Raw genomic sequence first — 22279 nt, forward strand, 5'->3', positions numbered from 1 at the left:
TAGCGTCCGTTGCAAAACATCGGCGGAGAGGTGAAACTGCTTATTGGGAGTTAACGTAAAGGCGATTAATGAATATTTGTATCATGGCGAGTGTCAACTAATCAAGGTCTGAATGTTGCCATTACGTCGAAGATTTCAAATCAACTTACTTTTGGATTCTGGTTTTCTGGTATGTTTCACCTGTATAAGGATCCGATTGAAGATCTGATTTATCTGGGAGTGAAGTTCAAACAGCATTCTTAAACCAAGATAACTCTTTCGTTCATTTACAGGTGCAATAAACCACGCAGGGTGTTAGGAGAACATAAGAAAAAGTTATTAATCACGAGCTAGAGACCGCGTGGGTTATTACCCCATGAAACCGCAAGAAGTGCGGTCAATTACAATAATAAACTTATGATGTTTCAATTTCCTATGGGTTTACTGGCTCACTAAACAATAGGTTTTCAACCAAACGGGGCTTTCGTAGTATCAGTTATTTTACAGAGTAGATTACTAAAACGTTCTTAACAACCAGTGCCAAAAGCTCGAACACTCCTTCCAGTTTTCGCTGATTACTTTCCATTCTACCAAGCAAATTATTGTAAACCTCGGAACACAATGTTGATACAAATGCTTTTAAAGATTTAAATAACAGTTGAGTAACACCTTTCTTCATTTTCTGAAATTATTTTTTAATTTTTTTTAAACAAAATATAAGTAATGTTGTACTCGCGAAATAACTCCGAGGAAAGAAAGCCGCTCAGAAACTCTACTCTGCAGATCCAGCATTGTTCAAATGACTAAACCTTAACAGTGCCTTTATACATTTCTACTTCCAGTTTTCATGCCTTTCTAAAAACATAGAATTTAAGCTTCGGATGACTTACTCCCCAGCCGAAAAAGGTTCCTAACCGACTCCTCCCTTGAGCTATCCTGTAGCCAAAGGGAAGTCAATTTACACTACAACCTAGAGGCAACGAGGCAACTCAGTTTGAACTCGGTTTGTTGTTTGGTAGCATAAGAGTTGCCACAGCAACCATACAGCGCTACCGTTCAGTTCACAATAACAAAGACACACAGGGAATCTCCAAGAAAACCTTGAAACCAGGGCGATCGGCTCACCGATGTTGCTACTTAAGCAATAACTAAAATAATTGACAAAAGGATGCGAAACAAAAGAACTATTTCAAGATGAAAGAGCTTTAGAAGTATTCCTCTGAAGATCAAATTGTTCAAATATTGACCTAATTATTAAAATATATTACTTATTAGTTGTGACTACATTAGTAATGAAATTAATTTCCTTTCATTATAAATCGACTAGGATCCTAAATGAATTATAAACTACGTCTATCCCACATTACATAGTGCGCTCTCTGTGGGCGAGATTTCTCACAAGATAAGTTTTCGCTCCACAAACAGAATCAAACACGCGATAAAAAATACTGCAATTAACAATTGTGGAAGAAATCTAAATAACGAAAAATATCTATTTTTACAACTGAGATTTATATCCGTTCTGAGATAACTCACACTAATAAATTTGGCTGATAGTGTGAAAAAAGAGGTTAAAAGTTAATTTTCCATGAAGTTTACAGCCTTGATCACCCAGACGAATATCAGTTTGGCGCAGAAATAAAGGCCAACTGAAATCATCATCAATTATACTCTTAAACTCTTAGGAAACACTGCTGGTAGCACAATCTCTACGGTGATCAGCGTCATTTTTTTCAAAATACATGACGTTGTGTTCTTTTTTTGGTAAAACCCAATGTTTTCTACCGATTTTTACGCGCAGGAAAACCGTTGAACTCGCTTTTTCAGTTTTCAAACCTTAGTGAAAACGCTCTCATAATTCTTCAAAATATTTTTTACCGCTGACCCCTCTCTTCTCCGCCCTGCTAATTACATTTAAACCTCCACCGAACACAAATGGGTTGGTGGCCAGCGTATCATCATAAAAGTTTCCAATCTGCCATATATCTGCCTATCGTTTTTTCCAGTTGTTCGCTACTGAGCGCATCTTAACCGAGGCAGCCTCGGTTTCTTTTACGGCCTGCCGCACAGCTCCCATCAAGTTCTCTGCACAACCGACTAAAGTTTCCGTGGCCTCCCAATCCGCCTTGGGATCTAAAAAGGAAAGGTAAGAACACTATATTAACTCAAGGGATCTCCACTTTTGTGATAAGTTTGATTACAATTCATTTTGCGCGTGCAGGCGCTGCACGTAATCGCACGCAAAATCACCAAAGTGCGGGGACGATTCACTGAAACAAAACAGTGTGGATTCGAGCACTGGCCTGCTGAGTATTTGGGTAAGACACAAAAGAAACTATTCTGCCTAACTTCATGAATTATTCGTGAGAGGGATTGATTACTTCCACGAAAACTTCAAGCCATTCTTGTCTTGATCGATTGAAATACAAAGTGTAACCACAACTAAACCGAGTTGAAAAAAGACAAGCATCCCTCTTATGCACACTGATGCAATATAAAACGTAGGCAGTTTTTAGGATGAAAAACAAAGCTTACCGTCAGCTCCGATCATTGTAGCTTTCACAGTGGCGACAATCTTAAGCTGAGTACTGATGGTAGGAATTCTCTCTATCGTTTGCTTCAATGTCTGAAAACAAGTAGATATGTAAAACAGCTCAAACTGGAGAACATGATTACGCAAAAATTATTCATTGTCTTCACCTAAAATAAAATCAGTCTCTTGAAGTTTACCATTGACTAACTACCATTCGCTCTTCATCTCCTTTTCTTCGTTGAGGCAACAAATGAAATCAAATTTATTTCTTCACTTAGCTCAGTTAACTACAGAGTATAGAGTTACGAAATACAAATAAAGTTAATTGAAAAAAATAAAAATAGGATCAATCTAAAAACACCTATGATAGGAGTGATTCAGAACCATCCAAACAGCCGAGTTAATGATCCTAACAGTAGATTCTAATTGTAGAAAATTACAAACAGGATTACAAATCATTGAAGTTCTTTCCATTAACAAAAACAAAAGCGTATTTATCCAATTGTTAAGCTATAACTGTCTGCAAAAGCTCGGGTTGTTTGGGGCTTTGCGAAATACTAAAACAATTTTACTCAAGCAAAGAAATGTTCCTTGCGAGCAGAATGTAATTTAACAATTGCAAAAATTTTGAATTTTCTGGAAAATTTCATTTTTCAGGCTTATTTCTGCAACTGCTTCAACTGCAGTAAACTTACAAGGGTCATTTCTTTACTTGATTTTCACCAGCAGATCAAATGAAATTTTTATCTCATTACAAGTTGTTATAATTAGACTCAGCGATACTCATAAATTCTACACACCTGAGCTACTCTTTTGTCCGGACAATCTTTAACAATCCGAGCGGAATAATTAGACACCTCTTTGCTTGCTGCTGCTATTTCTTTAGCCAACGCGATCAACTCTTTTTTTGAGCGTTGAGGTTGTCCATCTTCTTCCTCTCTACAGGTGAAGAGAAATAAAAAATGCCATAGAAAAGATACCTAACATCCTATCTCTCATGAGCCAGGGATAGAGAAAACGTTTCAACGATCTCCACTAACAGTCCCTTTTTTTCCTTCGCACTCCCCCCCCGCCCAATGGACGGCAACCTTTGGCACATGGCCTGAATTTGGCCATTCATAAGGGGGGAGGGGGGGGGGGGAAAGAGAGAAAATAAGAAGACTCATTCAAACCTCAAAGCGCGGTTGGATGCTTTAACGAGAGAGCGTCTGAGAAACCGCTGTATAGCTAAATACGTCATGTATTTTCGGCTTATATGAAGCCTCAGTGCACTCCAATTCCATGTACAAATTTCTAATTTTTTCTTCGTCCCAGGGGGATATTTTGGATACGTGTATCACGCTTTCATGCCAGTAAATGCATCAGCTGTCAGGCGATCTGCGTCAATATTAAGGCCAGATCTATTAATTCTGTCGCGAGATGCTACATCAATTAACGTGTCGCTAACAAGTTTAGTGGTAAACCTCAAGCGCTCTCTCGTAATAACAAACGTTACCTCATAAATTGGGACATCTTAGCAAAGAGTACAGCCATTCTTTTAGCAGCTTGAATAAGTTCATTTCCCTCTTCTTCCCATTTCAGAGCTTCTCGATGAAGATGATGAGCCGCCATCTGTAAAAAAAATAAACAACTGTAACATTTCGGAAGAAATTGTGATAACAATGCGTCTTTCGTAAAAATTACTGCTGAAAAGTATTCTGAAGCTCAGTAATCCGTGATCACCAAAAGTATTAGTAAAAATATCACTGTCCAAGTTTCTGAAGTTTGCGGACATGTCGTGGTGTTTATTGTGCTCAGTCCTGACAGAATCAAATATAAACGTGTTCACGGTCTCCTGAGCTTTACAGGGAAACGACTAAACAACAACTTCAACAACAACATAAACATTAAAACGACACCAAAACTAACACCACCTTAAATTTGACAAATATTCGCAAGACAGGGGAGGAGATGGGAAGTTAAGTTAAGTTTATAATTCAAATTATCGGCACATTACTTTTAGTAATCATACCGCCATTCTGTTGTCTTCTGGTGGTTGTTCCAACACACTCTGAACCTCTTTCATTTCATCAGACGGGAGGGGTGGGCGTGGTGGCGGTTGCGCTGTTTCTTGAGGAAGGGGTGGGCGTGGAGGAGGAACTTCTTGCACTGGTGCTTGGGTAACGGCTAAAAATATAACGAGAACGTGAAAGAGCTTATCCATTCAGAGAGTTTGACTGGTCTTTCATGACTAGCACAACTAATATCACTTTCCTTGCTTAGTGCGATTAAAAAGAACCCAACGAAAAAAATGCCTGTGTTTTTCCTCTTAACTTTAGTCCGTGTGTGTGCGTGGTTTTCTTGTATTTGTTTGTATGTTTCCATTTTGCCATGACAACGGTACTGCAAGAAAGTGTAAACTCTCACCGATGGTCAATCCTGATATGTCCGGTGGAGGTGGCGGGAAGTCTTCCTCCTCCTCCTCTGGCTGGGAGGATCCGGTTACGATCACTCGCACTCCATGTACAGCATCTTGAAGCTAGTTAAAAACAACGTAACACTTACAGTTGTTTCATTTTGGTGTCCCAAGAGTTCTCAATCATCTACGATATATTTTATATCCTAAGGCCGACGAGAGCTCAGAGACAAGTAAACTGCTTGAAGAGCGGGAAAATGCCGCGAGTGATCTAACATCGATTGGTCTTAGTTTCAGTTGGCACCTTGTTGATTTAGAATCTACACGATCAATTCTGTCTAAATCACAGCACTGAGAGACCAAAATCAACGTTAACCCAGATTGAGCTTCTTCCTTGTGTTCAGCGGTCCAATAAACGACGTAAGGAAAAACGAACACAGAAATCAAACGTCGGGCATGTCCGGGGGGATCAATTCTGGCTGGCAGAGCGCAAATGTCCCAATTTTCAAGCAAAACATAAAATACAACTTCTGTGTCGCAAAATAAACGACAGAAAAATTGAAGAAGACAGACAGACACAATTAACGCCTCAAACTAAATTTTTCCCCCAACATATCGAAACGCAGTCATACGAAAAGACCACTGTTTCAGGGATATCACCATTTTTGACGAAGAATTTATTTACCTTTCTTGTGGAATCTCTCAACTTTCCCTGCGCTTTCCTGTCTGATGGATTAGTAGCAACAGCTTTTGCGTCAATCACAAGAGGCGTGATACCTGTTAAAAACAAGTTATATTACTGAGTTGTTCTGAAAGAAAAGTCACCCTAAACCGCTATCTCTAACACGTCACCACAAATACATCTAGAAGAATTTCATTTTAAATCCGAATTAATTTTCCCCATCCTGAACAATCCTCGTTTTGTTGCATTTTTTGACCGTTTCTAACCTCTGTGGCGTTTCTCTTTCAAAACAAACCGGTATCTTGTGTTTCATATATAATAATAATAATAATAATAATAATAATAATTTAATAATAATAATTTAAGTGTCAGTGTATTTTAGCACTGCTGTGCTAATTGGGGACACTGTAAATAAGGAAACAAATATCGTAAATGAACAGAAACTCGTTAAAAACCCCAGCTGGTAGGAGGCAGACCAGTTGGCTATTTACAAAGCGTGCAGGAGTTGAATTCGGGGCCACCGAAGACAAATCCATCCAGTGGCAGGGAGGAGAACTTGAACCCGGGACCTCCGGCTTACAAGTGCAGCGCCCTAACCACTAGGCCACGCTCGCCTCCTCATACTTCTTTAATATCAGTTTTCATAACTCTCAGACCCCTAAGAGTGACCAGCATCTAATTTCTCCTCACCATATCACCCCTGAATCACACCTTAAGGTCACGAGAAAAAAGGAATGATCATCAATCCATGGAAAAGTGTATGGAGAATATGGATTCTGATGTTAGAATGTAAACAGTTAAACAGCAAGGTGAGTGCATGGAACACTTTGGTCTCACATTGTCCCAAATTATCCTTTGCTGCGGCCATCTTTGCAGCATAATCAGGGTCTAATGAATTTTCCATCTCTGCCTCTGCAACATCCACAACCCGCTTGGCTCGCCGGGCGATGTTGGAGCTCTTCGAGATCACCAGCTATTGACAAACGAACACGAAATGTCTGAGTCAATAAGTCCGTTGACTTAGCCGCGCGCTAAGCCGCACGGGGGAATAAATACTCGGGGAGAATAAATACTCCCTCAACAAATTGTCGCTCGTATGCGATTGGTCTAAACGCATCGAATGACCTGTTATATACCCTAATTAGGGTAGTATTTATCAACTATTTACCGACACTGAGGTGAATAATTGTTGTAGTAGTAGTACATACCACATCATACCCCCAAATTATTTTTTTTCCCGTCAATATAAAGGAAAATGGTCGGAAATTTTAAACACTCTTAACGCACCCCCTTTTTTTTTTTTTGCAAATCACTTCCGAGCTAGCCAATTAGCGCGCGAAAAACACCATTCACCTGTGTGGTGTATACCCATCGGTGATACTCCCAAGGTGATATTCCTCAATTTAAAAACGGGAGGGGTACTAAGATGAAAGGCCACGAACATTTAGTAGTTGATATAATATAAGAGATAATTTGTTTTTTGATGGAGCTGTACTAGAAAAAATATAAAAACATTAACACGTCATGCAACAGGCGCCTACGAAGGTAAAGTGTAGCAAATGTTTGGTCCCACGCTGTTAGAAAAAAATATTTGGATAATAAACAAGACAGTCTCCAATTGGGGCAAAAATACACTCGTACTTTTTTCCTTGCGCCTTATCCGTTTCTAAAAGCTCTCGTAAAACTGATATAAAACTGTGCACGAGCATAACATTTTCGTACCTGAGGATTTCCCTGTTCCATTGCCGCACTGCACATCTCAGCATCTCGATTGATCGCCTCCTCTGAAAATGATCCATAGGTATATTTCTCTCAGACATTGTTAAAATACATCGAGTGCCCAAAATAATAAGCAATGCTAAGAAGACATTAACCATTTCAAACTAGTTCATGGTTTTTCTATTGTTTCTGTTGCTGCAATTGTGCTGTTCACTTAATGTTATGACAATTGAGGGGCACTCAATTTGCCAAAAGTTTTGAAAAGTTTTTATCCTTTAAGACCAGCCACACACTTTCGAAAAACATACCACAGGCTTCAATAAATTTGGAGGTGTCTGTTGCACTGTCAACCAGATTAGTTAGGGTCTGCATCTTCTCTTTCCAGATGTCCCGCACATTTTCAAAATGGACTGAGACGGCAGGCACATCTCCAGGTGAATATTTCCCATAATCCAACAGGATCTTAGCCACGTGGGAAACTTGAGGGGTCCATTCTTTTAGCTGAAAAAAAAAAATGAATTAAGTTGCTTGTTGAAGACACAGCAAAATCTAGCTGCGTTAAACAACATATGTTAAAAAAAGTTTTTCCAATCTCGAGGAATCAGGTGCAGGGATTATGCAGAAACAAGATTTCTTGCCTCACACTTTAATGTGATATTTTTACACCTTCCAACTCAAATAACCTTGGCTTCACCTTAGATAACATTGAGGGTCTCAGGGAAACAAAATTCATTATTGCACAAAGAGCTAGTCATTAAAAGATTATCTTTCCATAACCCTTTGACCCTAAGAGTCACTAGCATCTACTTCTCGTTACAATATCAGCCCTGAATTAAACATTAAGGTTACAAGAATATGGGAAATGATCACCGACCAAAGACACTATTGATTGTTACACAAATAATACATGTATATCAAAACCAAACGCTGAAATTCCCATCCAACGAGGATGGAGTGAAGTACAAACACTTTGTAAGTTTGTCGATCATTATTAATTCCTATGATTTGATTTAACATATTTCCATTCATTCTGAGAATTTCAAACTCACTTCTTCTGCATTTTGCCTTATCTGATCCAATAATCTCCTGTTGGTATTTCCTCCAGCATTTGCCAGTTGAATTGCTGTGTTGGCAATCTGATTTGCTTGATGTTCAAAGGCACCTGCCTTGTTCTCAAACTCAGCCTCGCGCCCTGGTTCATCTGAAACAACCAATGAATAAAAAGAATTTGCAATTGTACATTTTGACAAAATCAATTTAACTCTCTTTTATACATAGCAATTGTCATAAAAACCAATCAAATGACTTTTGTTAGCTAGATAATGGGTCATGTATGCATGCACACTGATGGAATTTGGTCAAAATATTGACATGAAATTGAGGCATTATAACAGAGTGAACTCTCTGACCCCTAGAAGTGATGAATCAAATTCCCCCTTGCACTTTCACCCATAAATCAAATACTAGGGTCTCAAAAATGAAGGAAATGATCCCTAACTGAAGAAACTCTTGATTATTAAACCAATTCTCCTTGTCAGCACCTCAGGAAAGGTATAGAGAACAGTATGGAGAATATACAAATTGATGTTAGGACCTAAAGGATTAAAAGAGGAAATCACACAGTCAAGTATATTCAAGTAGAATTTTACCCGGTGGAGCTCTTGCCGCTTTCTCTAACTGCTTCAAATTTGTTGTAGTGTCCATGAAGTCCTCAGCAACTTGTGCTGTGATTGCATTTTGTAATTTATTGTTCAATTCCTCCAGCTTCCTTTCAATCTTTTGAGCAGTAGCAGCTGCTTGAGGTGAATTTCCCTGTCAGAAATAGTAAATTATAAAATTCTAATTTGGCCAAGAGATAGAAAGGTGAAATAATACAAGTTATAAGTTAAGTCCAGTCTCAACAACAATACAGTCAAGTCTGAATTAAGCAGCACCCTATTAAGTGGCCATCCCTTATAAAGAGTTCCATTTTCAAAGTCCAGAAATTTTTTACCCCTTAATTACAGTGACTGTTATTTTCATCTATATTAAGAAGTTGCAGTCACCCTTTACTTAGTCCCAATGACCTTGTATCATCCTCCATCTGTATTGAACAATCAATTAAATTGGATCCACTCAAATAATATGAAGAATAATCTTTCAAGTAAGATTTTAATCAATTTTTATCACCCAAAATCAATGTTAATGATATTTTTGACCAAGTCTTTGTACATTAAGTAGTCAATTATGACATAAAATGACAATTTTCATTGTTTCTTAAAATAACCCCATTCTGTGGAAACTGTATTAAACACTCAACCTGTATAAAGTGGTCACCTTGCCATTCCTCATGGGTGACCACTTAATACTGGTTTGACTGTTTTTTCTGAAATAATGCAAATTAATGTTCCCTTGTATGGAAAAATATACTCCCTCATCTAAGTGTTTAAATTGGTTAGACAATAGAGTGATGCAATCCTTCTGTTTGTCATTAACCAAAGCTGTCCTATAGACAGTAATGGCAAAAAAGGTTGCTTTGTCTAATTTATGTTACTTAAAAAAAAAAGAAAGGATACAAAATTTACCAAACAAAATGCTCGGCCAATATTGGCAATTCATCTGTGGGCTTCATGTTCATGTTCTCTGCAGATATCACACCTGCATGCAATCAATGCAAACAAATAGACCCTACAACCAAACAACCTACCATGCCCCTTCTCTTCAGATTAGCAAGCTCATCTGTAAGTTGATCTAGTTCATCACAAAGCTTTAGAATTGCACTTCTCTCTGGACCAGAACATTTGTCTGCTGTAGCACGACCCTGGTCAATGCACTCACGAATGGCTCGTTCACCTACCAAAGTGTTAATGACATCACATCACATGTTCTATTAATTTAAAGTTATACAGTCTTCAAACACAAATTGTTTGCAAAAGGAATGCTTGAATGCTATGTACTCCATGATAGGGTTCAATAAAGATATCTGGTAAACTAGGTTCTTATGAGTATTCTAAGTTCCTTGTCCAGAAAAAAGAGGCACAAGTCACCCACCTAACCCTGCAGGATCTGATGACGGGGTGTTCACCCACTGGTGAACCTGATCCATTTTGCCAACAAAAGTGTTGGCTGGCCTGCGCACACCAGACGATTCTTGGCCTAACATGGCATTCTGCATTTCTTGATTTAAATCCTCTAATTGCTGGGCAACTTCTCTGTTAAGTTTCAAGCCTTCTGGGGCTGTTCCCTTTAAAATGCATTTAGGAGAAAGTAAATTTAAGTCATCATTACCATGTGTTCCTGAGGGATGAGGTAGTTCGCGTGCTGAACTTTGTTGTACGTTGGATCCCTAACCTAATGAGGTAATTGAATTTTTTTTTTGGGCACGATAATTTACTCTTGGTATTAGGGGGTAGTGGCAAACTGTCAGGGAAAGCTCACCAAAATGTGTGGGAAGTAACCTGTTATGGACTGGCTTCCCACTCAAGGGGAGGGAGAGAGTCAGCTATGAAATTGCTGATGACTACACTTAATCCATTTATTTTATCTTATTTACCACTATTCATTTTATTGTTTCTTACTGATTAGTCATCACGAATGCTGCAGCTGTCTTACAATCACCAATATATTAAATATAAACATTAATGTATTTACTTTTCCTAGCCTTCTCATCTCTGCCAAATCTCCCATTAACCGATCCAGATCATCACAGACTTTCCTTATTCTGCCTTTATCGGGACCCTGACTGGCATCTGCAAATTTACGACCTTGAGTGATGCATTCTTTGACAGCCTTCTCACCTGCACAAGAACAGAGTTAAGAAGAAGGATAATCAATGATCACAAACTTTTACAAAATATTAATTATGTTCTGATACCAAAACAACTCCCCCACTGAAATACAAACAAGACACAGTCCAGTGCCACATTACAATTCCCATCAGGAACTCACCAACTCACCTAACCCTCCAGCTGACTCAGTGGGCGTGTTCACCCACTTCAGGGCCGGGCCCATGTTACTGTCGAAGAGAGACATGGCCTTCTTCATGTCATTAAGGGGGTCATCGCCACCTTCCTCTTCATATGTTGTGTATTGCAGCACTCTTATTATCTCACTGATCTCAAAAGACATCTTGCCAACAACATAATTTCTGTATTCCTGGGCTTCAGGAATGTTCTGACCACCTACAAAGGAAGAATTATTAATAAATGTAATTATTTTTCCTAGAGTGGCTATGGTACCTTTACAGAGAAGTTACTGCTAGGTCTTTTTTTTTTTTTTTCTTGACAATATTTCTACAATTAATCAACAAATAAATTAACATTTTATTTTGAATGTATGGGAGCTGTATAACAATCTTTACCTCTTTGCACAGTCAGCACAAAAGTCTTAATTGCAGTGATCAATTGGGTAGACATGGCTTTGACAGTATTCAGTGACTTCCTTAACATGTCAGCATGAACTTGGTGAGTCAGCTCCTCAATGCGACCTTCAACCTTTTTCGCCATTTCTGTGATTCCAGGTGTCAGGTTTTTAACAAATGTTACTAGTTCTTCCATACTCTCCACAACCTCAGACACAGCAAGATATTCCAATACTCCCTTGCACACCTTCAGAATCTTACGCACTTCAGCTTCATCAAATGTCAGAAGTAATGCAGATGTGCCTGAAAGAATTCCTGACATAACAAAAAATAAGGGAAAAATTAAAAGTTTCAATGAAAGTCAATCAGGAGTAATTTCAAATATTTCTATCCTAAGTGCATCAGCTCTTGGATGTGGTGATGAAATCCACTTTTAATTTTTTCTGTGTCAGTAACATTTTTTGTGCATTAATTTTTAGGACAGGATTTTTCAGGGCTGATTGTTCCTGGTGCAATTGATATTGGAGAACTATCCTGCAAGTGTAAGACCCTGAGAAGAACACTAAATCCCCAACAGGCTTAGTTACAACAACTCATTTTAAAACTCAACAACAAAGATTTGGATTTTTTTATTGCAAAACATGAACCTAAGTTAAACTTGAGGCGTAATCAATTGACCATGATTGTGATTAGATTTCCAGAGAAAATGTGGTGCAAATTGTTTTTACAAACCATCTTTGTGTGGTTAAGCATTAAATAAAAAGTTAATTAAAAATTTTATAAATTTAAGTCATTCCCTGTTATAGTACTTGATCAAATTAAACTGTCTATTTGTTACATTTAGTGTCAGAATGGTAAAATGAATGCTTCCCATGATCAGTATAATTAAATATTTGGTTAAAAACTAAAATTTTATCATAAGTACCTCTGGCACCATCAATTAACTTTTTACGAGCCTCTGGTGAGAAAGGATCTCTTCTAAGAATCTGGGAGGCTTCCACAAGAAAAATAGAGGATTCCTCAACTCTTTTAAAAGCAAGAGGCATTTCTTGTTTGAGGATTTGATCTTTACTGGAAGATGCAGTTTCTCTGCCAACCTAATGAGGGTAAATTAAGTCAAGATAGATCAAAATAAGATAAGTACTTTACCCCTTTAATTCTTAATTCCATACTGGCTTCTGTACATTTCTTATAATTTGAGTTCTGAAAATTTGGTGTATAATCAAAAAGTATCACTTAGTTGAATATATTTTCAGACCTACTAAAAAGACAAAAAAATTTATCTTTCATCATTTCTTGGAGTCAAAGAGTAAAAGTGTTGACAGTGGTCTAGGAAGTTAACCCTTTCACTCCCAAGATCTCATTAGTAATTTTCCTTATTTCTGAGAATTTAATGTTGGATCAACTAAAAATCCCTTAATTGATACTTTTCTTTATTCTCATCACTTTTCTGCTTGATATTGTATTGATATTGTAAAGAGAAATTCTGTCTTAGTCATTCATGGGAGTTAAAGGGTTAAAGGTGCTTCCCTCTCTACCAATCAAATGTAAATGATATTGTTAGTACTATCTTTTTAACAAAAAAAGGTACAAATAAAAAGAAAAAGGTACTAACCTTGACAAGATTTTCAACAGCAGCTCCCACTGTTCTAACTGGCAAAGCCAGGTCAGGCATTGCTTTGCCATCTTCAGCTTCTTCATGAAGAATGATCAGAGTGGAGACCTAATGAATTCATTCAGTACATGAATACACTTCTTTTTCAAATCTACATTTCACAACAGAACTTGCTTATGATACATCACTTAACTTTAGGAAAAGTACTCTTGCGCAGCATTGTTTATTTTACCATTTTAATACTGAACATTGTTACAAATTTATTTATATTAATCACACCACCAACACTACTTGCACATTACTTGAAATATCTGGGTTTTTAATGAAAGCCGGTTCCTGGCAGTCTAGTACCATCTGAAAGACCTCTGACCACAGCCTGTTCAACCTGCAAGCAGGCTGTTGTTTTTGGGGTTTTGTCTTACAGCACAGCCGTCTCCTACACCATCTGCTGCTACTTATAGAAAAAGTTATTGAAACCCTTGATTTCAGTATAAGACTACATGCAAAAACAGCAACATCATAAGTGGTTTGATCTGAAATTTAAAACAAATTTACAAGGAGAATTTGCAGTGCCCGGTGCTCATGGGCGACTTAGAATTTTAGTTCTTTCAAAAAAAGCATATGCAGGGCACCCTGGATTTCACAGTTTCAGAGCTCTGGGCTCCCTTTAATTTTTCTTAGAGCACAACCTTGATTACAAATATATTTAGGGAAATAGAGGCAGTGGGAAAAATCATTGCATGAGCAAAAGATGTTATCTTAAGAAAACGCACTGTTCTAAACTGATGCTTTCTTTTGATATGGTTTCGGGGAGCTGACCTTCACCTTGTCATACTAAAATTTATCTGCAATTCTTGTCTGGAACTTGTAAATAAAACCATTAAGCATAATTTTATCAGTCAAATTTTGCAGTTAAACCAATAGTTAAAAGACTCCCACAAAAACGATCCGCACACTTCAAGTGATTGATTGAGAGTACGCAGGTTTTACGACATTTTTGAAGAGTAACTGAACCAAGTGCATAGCTTAATAAGTCTTAAAGTTCAATTAGCTAATTAAATAGCGGTCAAATATGGCAAACTGAAATTCAGGGAGAATATAGTGAACATCACGTTAACAAAAGTATGATTTAGTAATTATTTCTGATAAAGTTCGGTGATCTTTGACAATTCTAAGCCGGATCTAATTTGAATACATTGACGCTTCACTGGGAAAAACCCGATCGAAACTCGATGGTTCCATTTATACTACAAAATTGTTTACTTTGAGTAACAAAAGACTCTAGATGACGAAAAATATAAACTGTACACTAAATCTACGAAAAGACTGTTACTAAGATTTATCAAAAACGCATTTCCTTCTAACTCCAGCTCAATAAAAGAGACAAGATAAACTACGCTTCTCACGATCTGTTATTGTACAGTCACACCGGCAAGACATACACTCTAATCTGCGCAATCTCTCGAATCGAGAAGCTGTGTATACAATATTTCTGCACGAAAATTGAACACAAGATCCCCCATATCAAATCATTTGATGAAACGTTCTGCGTGATAACTTTAAAGATGACAAAAGATTTCGTTTCACATGGCATACAACAAACAGCTTTGTTAACCCAAGGGCAAAATACAAACACGCGCAAAAATATCTGTCTACAACAGTGCACAAGTTATTTACCCTACCTGTTGAGCGACAGGCTCCAATATTGACTCGATGGTTTTAGTGTGGAACACGGGCATTTTTAGCGCTAAAGGGCTGATTTCGACTTCGATGCCTACTGAAACAAAATAAAAGGGAAATTCTTGTGCATTCGGGAAGTGTACACACCTTTCCGCACCCAGCCCCGTAGAAAAATGTCCAAGTTGCGCAAATTGACGCCCGTGTTATTCCCAGGGGTCCGTACAGCGGAGATTACCTTCACTCGCCCCAGACTTTAAGAAAATAACGCGCAGAGACAAAAGAACAAACATGGCGGACGAGGACGTTGAGATGGACAATTTTTCGGAAGACAGAGCTGAATCGGCGAGTGATTTCGCTGGAGATGATGAAAATGAAAAGGTAGCTGGGCCATTTTAGCATCCTTCCAAGAAAATGCGTCTCTCGGGAGAGTTACTCTTCAAATGATGACATGTGATTTGATCTTATTTAGGTTTGCTGAATATCAATTGTACTTTGACAGATCGAGTAACGGATCAGTAGAGTGGATACATGTAATCAACATTCTAAGAAAAGAAAGGATTTTTAATTAGTAAAGTGGCGTTTAATTTTCTCGATAGTTCATTGTATGGAACAGTTTGACCACTTTATGGTGCGTTGAAAATATGCAAGCGGTGCAGTGGTATCATTCACGTACTATAGCTATGGAAATAAATATATACTGAAAAATAGATTTTCCAAACGGTTAATGGTGTCAGCTGTAATATAAATTTCATCATTGTTAAGAACCTTGGTAAATTATATTGTTTTCGGAGAAAACTTCAAATGTACTAATGTTCTGTATCCATCAAAATAGATATAGATGGCTACACTGTCTACCTTACCTTTTCAATCAGCTGCAATTATCTCAAAATGATAGCCCATGGTGATATCAACCAATGCTATGATGTGGAATGTTCTTTTTGACATATTTGATAGATGGATGCATATGACACACTGGAGAGTGAGCCAGAGATACGAGTGGACAGGAGCCTCACTGACAGTGATCTTATGATAGCCTTAGCTCAAGTGTCTGAGAACAAACACATGATGCCTGGAAATGGACATATTAAACGTGATCTTAACGCGAGTTTGAGCAGCAGCATTAGCAGCCTTGGTAGTAGTCTTAACAGCAGTGGATTACTCCTCAGTAAAGGCAAGGAAAGCACAGGTTCAGTGCCTAGGAAATCTGCTAGAGGAAAGCGTAAATTGGACAGTAGTCAACAATTATCCTCATCTAAAAAAACAAAGAGGTGACCGTTTTGTTATCATATTAATTCTACCTGTTAGAGGCAATTTGTTTGTAAACAGTAATGTTATATTACTGGCAGCTTTGACAAAGTGCAAAGGAAAGATAAGTGAGGGAAAAGAAAAAAATACCAATACAGCAGTATTAGGCCACCATGTACTGGCTAATACAAATTTGATAGCATTAAAAAATAATGATACTTTTAAGAACCAAGAGAAGAACCATTCATTCTCTTTGCTCTTGTGACTGAAGCTCAAAGCTGCACCTGTAACAGAAACTACACGTATACTCATACTTTAATAATGTATTATTAAACTTTTAATTTATTTTGTTTCTTCTTTGTTTCTCTAGCGATATACCTCCTTCCCAGAAACTGCCACCCCATGGCTACCCATTAGAGCATCCTTTTAATAAGGTTAGTATTTGTTTGCACCAATTTAGAAAACCCCTAAGTGAGATACTTAACTGCCCAAGGACTGAAATATTGTACTGCCCAAAAGAACTGACACAACAATGGGAACAATCACAAAGTAAAGAACTAAAAGCCCATCCCATCCCTTGTTTACTCTCTGGAATTTTTCTTTAAGGGTGTAGGGAATTTGACTCTAGCAGTGTTATTTGAAAGTTCAGATTTTTTATCTGTGGAAACTTTTCTTAGAGTATGAAAAATCAACAGAATTAAGAAATTGAAATATATAAAATGAAATACTTTTTTTTTTATAGGATGGATACAGATATATTTTGGCAGAACAAGATCCAAATGCCCCTCTAGCAAATATGGACATGGAATTCTGGGCTGGGAAACCCATTCCTGGAGATCTTTACAGAATTAAATTACACAAGGAAGTACTTCTATCTATGAATGATAGAGGTTTGTAGATTGTAACATTAAAAGTTTTTAAGTTTAACCCTTTTGGTCCAAAAAAAGACTAGCATCTATACATCATCACTACTGAATCAAACAAGTAAGGTCATGAAAATGACCATCACCAACCTAGGAAGCTCTTGATTATTAAACAAATTCTCCTTCTCAATACTAAAGGAAAGTCACGTTGTCTCTTTTTCAATACCATCTAAATGTCTAGAGAACATTATGGAGAATATGCATATTGACCTTTGGTGTAAAGGGTTCAGAGTGGATCAGTTGATTTAAAATTTTGTAAATTGTAAGGGAAATGCACCTTCTCACTCTTATGACAAAGCAAATAATTTCTTTGAAACTTTTTTGTTATTTTAGCTCCTCAACTCAAGTTATCTGATGATAGACTATCAGTGACAGGAGAAAAAGGCTACTGCATGTTACGTGCCACTCATGGTAAGCCACTGTAATGTAAAGCAAAGAGTGCTCCCTTTTACATGTTATATAAAAGAGCTTTAGAAATTCAGAAACCTAAAGGACTTTGTATACCCTTGTGTGAGAGGCATGCCAGTTTCTTTCCTTTAATATCATTGGTCAGATAAATTTGTTGCAGTGACTCTGGTAATAATTGTAAGACTGTTAAAGTTACCAAAAGGATGTGCAGTTTTAAATCACATGTCAAAAATTGCTGTGACAATTTTGTAGGTGTCTCCAAGGGAAACTGGTACTTTGAGGTAAGGAAAATCAAAAATTATTGTCCATATATTTACGACAGAGTTACATGGCGAATTCACTATTACAGTACATACATGTTGTGTTTGTGATAATAAAAGACATTAACAGAAATCAAATACAGTTGCAATAAAATTTTTAGTTTTATACCATTTGATTGCAGTTAAAGTCGACTGAAATGTTTCCTTATTGAGACATCTTATGGAATAAAGTGTCATTGTTGTATGTTCCAGGCTACTGTAGACATACCTCCAGATACAGCCACAAGAATTGGCTGGTCACAGCTTTATGGTGAGAAAGTGATCTATTTATGTACAGTTGAACCTCTGGCTACTAATGGCCACCTCTAAAATAGTCATTTTGTGATGTCCTGACTGATGGTCTGTGCATTCTTTCTTATTTTCACCTCTCTATGAAGGCAAAGTGCATTTTATCTGCCAAAAGAACTTCTTGGTAACAACTTGTTAATCACACACTTACCAATTGAAAGAAATTACAAAATACTTGAAAGTTAAACAACCTTAGACAGTTTGAAATGTCTGGAGTACTGAATCAATATAGCGATAATAAATAAAACCAGATGTGACATTTCACCCCATTGTCTTACAATGACACTTTTCTGTCATGGCCACTTTTCTCTGCGTCAAAGGACAGGTGGCTGTCATGGAGTTCTTTGACTTGATGAAGTCTAGATTGACAGAGGAAATCTTAGTCTGCTCTTTTTGTCTTGGGTAGGAAATCTACAAGCTCCTTTAGGTTATGATAAATTTAGTTATTCTTGGAGAAGTAAAAAGGGTACAAGATTTCATGAGAGTAGAGGGAAACACTACAGGTATGTTATAAACAATCCAAATTTTTCTTTGATGTCCTGTAATTGTAGCTAATTTGTAAATTAATCTGGTGAAGGTAAGTTCTACATTTGAGCAAAGTGGCCCCTCCAGCCAAAGTTTATTAGGCTTCCTATTGTATGAAGTGATTGAGAGTATTGGTACTCATCATGGGATTGGATGCCAGTCCATTAAGGTTACCTGTTGCATTTTTTTAAGCATCCCTGTACGCTTGCCAATAGCTGTTTTATACTCCTAGCTCCAGTTGTTCAAGGGGTGGATTATGCTATCTACTGGATAAATATCTATCCAGTGGATAGCGCAGTAGGTTTTGTTAACACTAATCCACTGGATAGCAATTTATCCGTCAGAAAGAAGTATCCATCTTTTGAACAACTGGGCTTTGGGTGGAAAGAGGAACTGTGAGAGTGAAGTGTCTGCTACAAAATTACAACACTAAGACTTGACCAGGGCTAGAACCCAGACTTCCCAAGGCAGAGTCCAGCCTGCTGACTAACCTCTTGACTACCACATCTTACACACACTAATCTGAGCATGCATTATAAATGTGTCTAATTTTAGTAAAGGAAGGGTAAATGTTTTTCTTTATTTGTAGTAGTGATGGATATTCAACTGGTGATGTAATAGGGTTTTTTATCAGTCTACCACAAAATGACAGACATCCAGGTAAAATGCATGTTCTGTTTGTTAGGTTTATTTTTAAATAATATCTTTCATTCACTTGTTGTATCACAGCGGCCAATCCTAATAGAGATTTCCTTGACAAGCAGTCAATGAGGTCAAATAAAACAACAAAACTACTTGATTCATTTTGGAGTAACTAATCAACAGAGTCCATGCTGCCATGCATCTGTTCAGTAATAGATCACTGATGTTGTCAAAATGTAATAAGTCAGAACAAGACACAGCTGAGTGTGTCACTGATGTCTACAATAAACCATGTACCAAAAGTCCAGACAAACTGCTTATTTTATGATGGCTTTATTTTTGTCTGAGAAGTTTTAGGGAAAGAAACAATGAAAATTTAGAAAACAATTATGAGGTAATTATTTAGTACTGTTACAAGATTATGTTTTCTTTTTCAGCGGGATTTCTTCCTGCGACATATAAAGATAAGGTATGTGTCAAAAAAATGCAATTATACTCTTTATTTTCTTTCTTTCTTTTTTAAAAATCACTGTTATGGTTTATTTCTCTCTCTAAGGCATTAATAAAGTTCAAAAGTCATCTTTACTTTGAAGAAAAAGATCACGTGGACAAGGCGGAAAAGGTGTGAATTACAAAACTGTCAGCTGATATGACTCGATACAAACTCACAGCCAGGGGAGGGGTGACCACCTCCCCAGGTGACTGTCTTCCAATTTAGGTTTAGCAATTTTTTTGTCAGCTTACTTCTCAACTTTACTAGTATTTTGTATTTTCTGAAGTAGGATATTTGTTTAATTTCTGTAGTTAACAAATTGACAAGATCAATTCCATGAAATATGAAGTATTTAAGGAGCAAAAAAATAAAACTCAAAAGAAGAAAAAAACTGTGAAAGGATGCTTTGTGGAAAAGTACACAAGGCTAATGTACACAAACAAAACAATAAGGAACATATTTTGATAATAGTCTGTTCTTTTGCAGAACCTAAAACCTGTGCCAGGAAGTCAGGTATGTTTCCAAGCAATCAGCTTCAGGAACTCGTCAACACACAAATGAATAAGATAATTTGGTTATATCAACCAAGTTGATTATGTAAATTGGCCACCGTAAAGAGTTTCTAAGCTTGAAAACCCTTAGCCTAGAGCAGGTAGAAACTCTTTTCAGCTTAGAAACTAGTTACAGTGGCCAATTTACATTATCAGCTCAGTTGATAAAACCAAATTATCTTGTTATATTCCCTCACTGACACAGCAGCACATTTTCTTTATAAATTTACCCCCTTTGCACAAACGAGTACACTAATTTCTTGCAGCCAGTTTGAACCTCACAAAATGACTTCCAGTGTCTGATGATGTATGTCTCCTTTTTTTAAGGTAAAATTCTACAAAAACGGTGTTTGTCAGGTGAGTTTAGTTTAAAGAAGTACATGTATGTAAACTTATTGGTTTTGTTTGTCCTTTCTTGTGGAAACAGTTTCATTGCTCGTAGAGCGCATTTCGCCGGCTGAGTATCAGAAAACCAAAACCAAAGCAATCATGACAGCCAATAAGAAAAAAGACAAATATCACAAGGAGCCAATTAGAACTCAATGTTAAAAAAAAAAGCACGGGAAAATCCTAGTGACCAAATTGCGATCTGGATTAGCTCTGCAACTGATTGGCTGTGAGGACGGCGCAAGTTTTCTAGACCAGTCGACAGATCAGTTGAAGAAAACCAGAACCAAATGGTCTACCTGACCCCTCTTACCTAAATACTTTATATGTGAAACAGTTTTCTTTCTCTTTGCATTAAGGGAGTGGCGTGGCAGGAGATCTATGACGGAACCTATTATCCGGCTGTATCGCTGTATAAGAATGCTACGGTACATTCACGAACTCTATTGCGGATAAATTATTCTCCATCATTTGTAACACGATTAAAAGCTGAATTATATTCTTGCATGATCAAATTTTTTATAGGTCACCATCAATTTCGGGCCTGATTTTAAACATCCACCACCAGATGAAGAATTCCAACCGGTAAGCAAAACACTACAGCTTAATATACTCACCTAAAACATTAACCTTGATACCTTAAATGTTTTCTCCCCCTTCAAAAGAGGAAACTATTTCCAAATATTTTTCAGGGAAGACTTTTTAAAAAAACTATTTTGTCTGATCAGCTAGAAATTGGAGAATGTTTGTTTTACCCTTTATAGATGAGCTTTAAAGCTATGGAATTTGCTGTGGAACAGAGTTTATCAGACCTGTTGTCCCATGTGGATTCACAAGACAGACCCGTTCCAATCCCTGAGAAAATCCTAGTCCCTCCAAAGAGGAAGTGACGTATATTCACCTTCTACCGCTGACAGCTTCAGTATTGCTACGTCACATTCACCAAATGCTTTGAAGTGTTTCCAGACGTCAAAGACAGAGACCAAACTTGAGAGGCGCTGGTGAGGGATTTGACCGCCAGAAAGCAGCCATACGTTGGTCTTGCAATGTGCTCGCCGGAAAAGTCCAGTCACTTATTAAATTATGTCAGCTTTTTTTCGAATCCTTTCAAGGATTTTGTGCATCATTTATTTGACTGGAAAGATGCAGTTACTTTTTTTGTGTTTGGAACAAGATAAGTATTTCGTACGCAGTATAACACTTGTAAAGTATGTCGAACGGTTCTATTGGTGCTGTTTTGAGCATAAACAATACAGAGTTCAAAAGATTTGTGAACAATTGCCATTTACAAATGAGTGAATTTTTATATTCTAATTTCTTTCTCTTCCAATGATCTTTTTTATTGGCTTTTTGAGACGTGCTCTCGTGTTTACTTGGCGTATTATTCAGTTTAGCCAAACCAGCAATCATTTGTACCATAAGATTCAGCATAAAGTAAGCTTTTATACATGTTACAATACGCATAATTAGGGTCTTTTTTTATCTAATAAAGCAAAATTTCTCTGGTGTTAAGTCTTCTTATCGCTGAACATTCCAATTTTGTTCGTTTGTCCTC

The 22279-nt window shown here is 37.3% G+C and overlaps 2 protein-coding genes across 3 annotated transcripts; one reads left to right on the top strand and one right to left on the bottom strand.

Annotated features, from left to right (window-relative positions):
• Positions 1 to 649: 649 nt before the first annotated feature.
• Positions 650 to 15156, bottom strand: LOC113666005 (vinculin). The gene is made up of 20 exons (XM_089199854.1): positions 14945 to 15156; positions 13263 to 13370; positions 12573 to 12744; positions 11648 to 11962; positions 11244 to 11468; positions 10939 to 11084; positions 10339 to 10531; positions 9995 to 10140; positions 8958 to 9120; positions 8358 to 8509; positions 7617 to 7809; positions 7312 to 7373; positions 6427 to 6562; positions 5593 to 5684; positions 4919 to 5030; positions 4524 to 4678; positions 4008 to 4123; positions 3313 to 3451; positions 2515 to 2605; positions 650 to 2112 (listed from the first exon to the last, which is right to left on the bottom strand). The coding sequence occupies exons 1-20, from the start codon at positions 14999 to 15001 to the stop codon at positions 1970 to 1972; spliced, it is 2916 nt and encodes a 971-aa protein (XP_089055980.1). The 5' UTR covers positions 15002 to 15156; the 3' UTR covers positions 650 to 1969.
• Positions 15157 to 15203: 47 nt separating this feature from the next.
• Positions 15204 to 22231, top strand: LOC113666047 (set1/Ash2 histone methyltransferase complex subunit ASH2). 2 transcript variants are annotated; one of them, XM_027181800.2, is made up of 16 exons: positions 15204 to 15320; positions 15897 to 16210; positions 16558 to 16621; positions 16930 to 17077; positions 17444 to 17521; positions 17771 to 17799; positions 18031 to 18088; positions 18533 to 18629; positions 19241 to 19311; positions 19731 to 19762; positions 19850 to 19915; positions 20273 to 20299; positions 20665 to 20694; positions 21084 to 21152; positions 21250 to 21309; positions 21489 to 22231. In XM_027181800.2, exons 1-16 carry the CDS (start codon positions 15231 to 15233, stop codon positions 21612 to 21614), a joined length of 1359 nt encoding a protein of 452 aa, XP_027037601.2. In that variant the 5' UTR covers positions 15204 to 15230; the 3' UTR covers positions 21615 to 22231. The 2 variants fall into 2 exon arrangements, with proteins under 2 accessions (XP_027037601.2, XP_027037602.2); XM_027181801.2 differs by having other exon boundaries at positions 15205 to 15320; positions 19244 to 19311.
• The last annotated feature ends 48 nt before the right edge of the window (positions 22232 to 22279 follow it).

The sequence above is a fragment of the Pocillopora damicornis genome, chromosome 3 (genome assembly GCF_964200805.1).
Source record: "Pocillopora damicornis chromosome 3, jaPocDami1.2, whole genome shotgun sequence".
Taxonomy (NCBI): Eukaryota; Metazoa; Cnidaria; class Anthozoa; order Scleractinia; family Pocilloporidae; genus Pocillopora; species Pocillopora damicornis.

What these genes read in the sequence shown, in the direction of transcription:
- LOC113666005 (XM_089199854.1), bottom strand. Translation starts at nt 15,001, where the DNA reads ATGCCCGTGTTCCACACTAAAACCATCGAGTCAATATTGGAGCCTGTC. An exon ending in AGATGAGAAGGCTAGGAAAA is followed by an intron (nt 10,532 to 10,938) that starts GTAAATACATTA and finishes TGCATTTTAAAG; the next exon opens with GGAACAGCCCCAGAAGGCTT. An exon ending in ATCAGATCCTGCAGGGTTAG is followed by an intron (nt 10,141 to 10,338) that starts GTGGGTGACTTG and finishes ACACTTTGGTAG; the next exon opens with GTGAACGAGCCATTCGTGAG.
- LOC113666047 (XM_027181800.2), top strand. Translation starts at nt 15,231, where the DNA reads ATGGCGGACGAGGACGTTGAGATGGACAATTTTTCGGAAGACAGAGCT. An exon ending in GAGATGATGAAAATGAAAAG is followed by an intron (nt 15,321 to 15,896) that starts GTAGCTGGGCCA and finishes CATATTTGATAG; the next exon opens with ATGGATGCATATGACACACT. An exon ending in TCTATCTATGAATGATAGAG is followed by an intron (nt 17,078 to 17,443) that starts GTTTGTAGATTG and finishes TTGTTATTTTAG; the next exon opens with CTCCTCAACTCAAGTTATCT.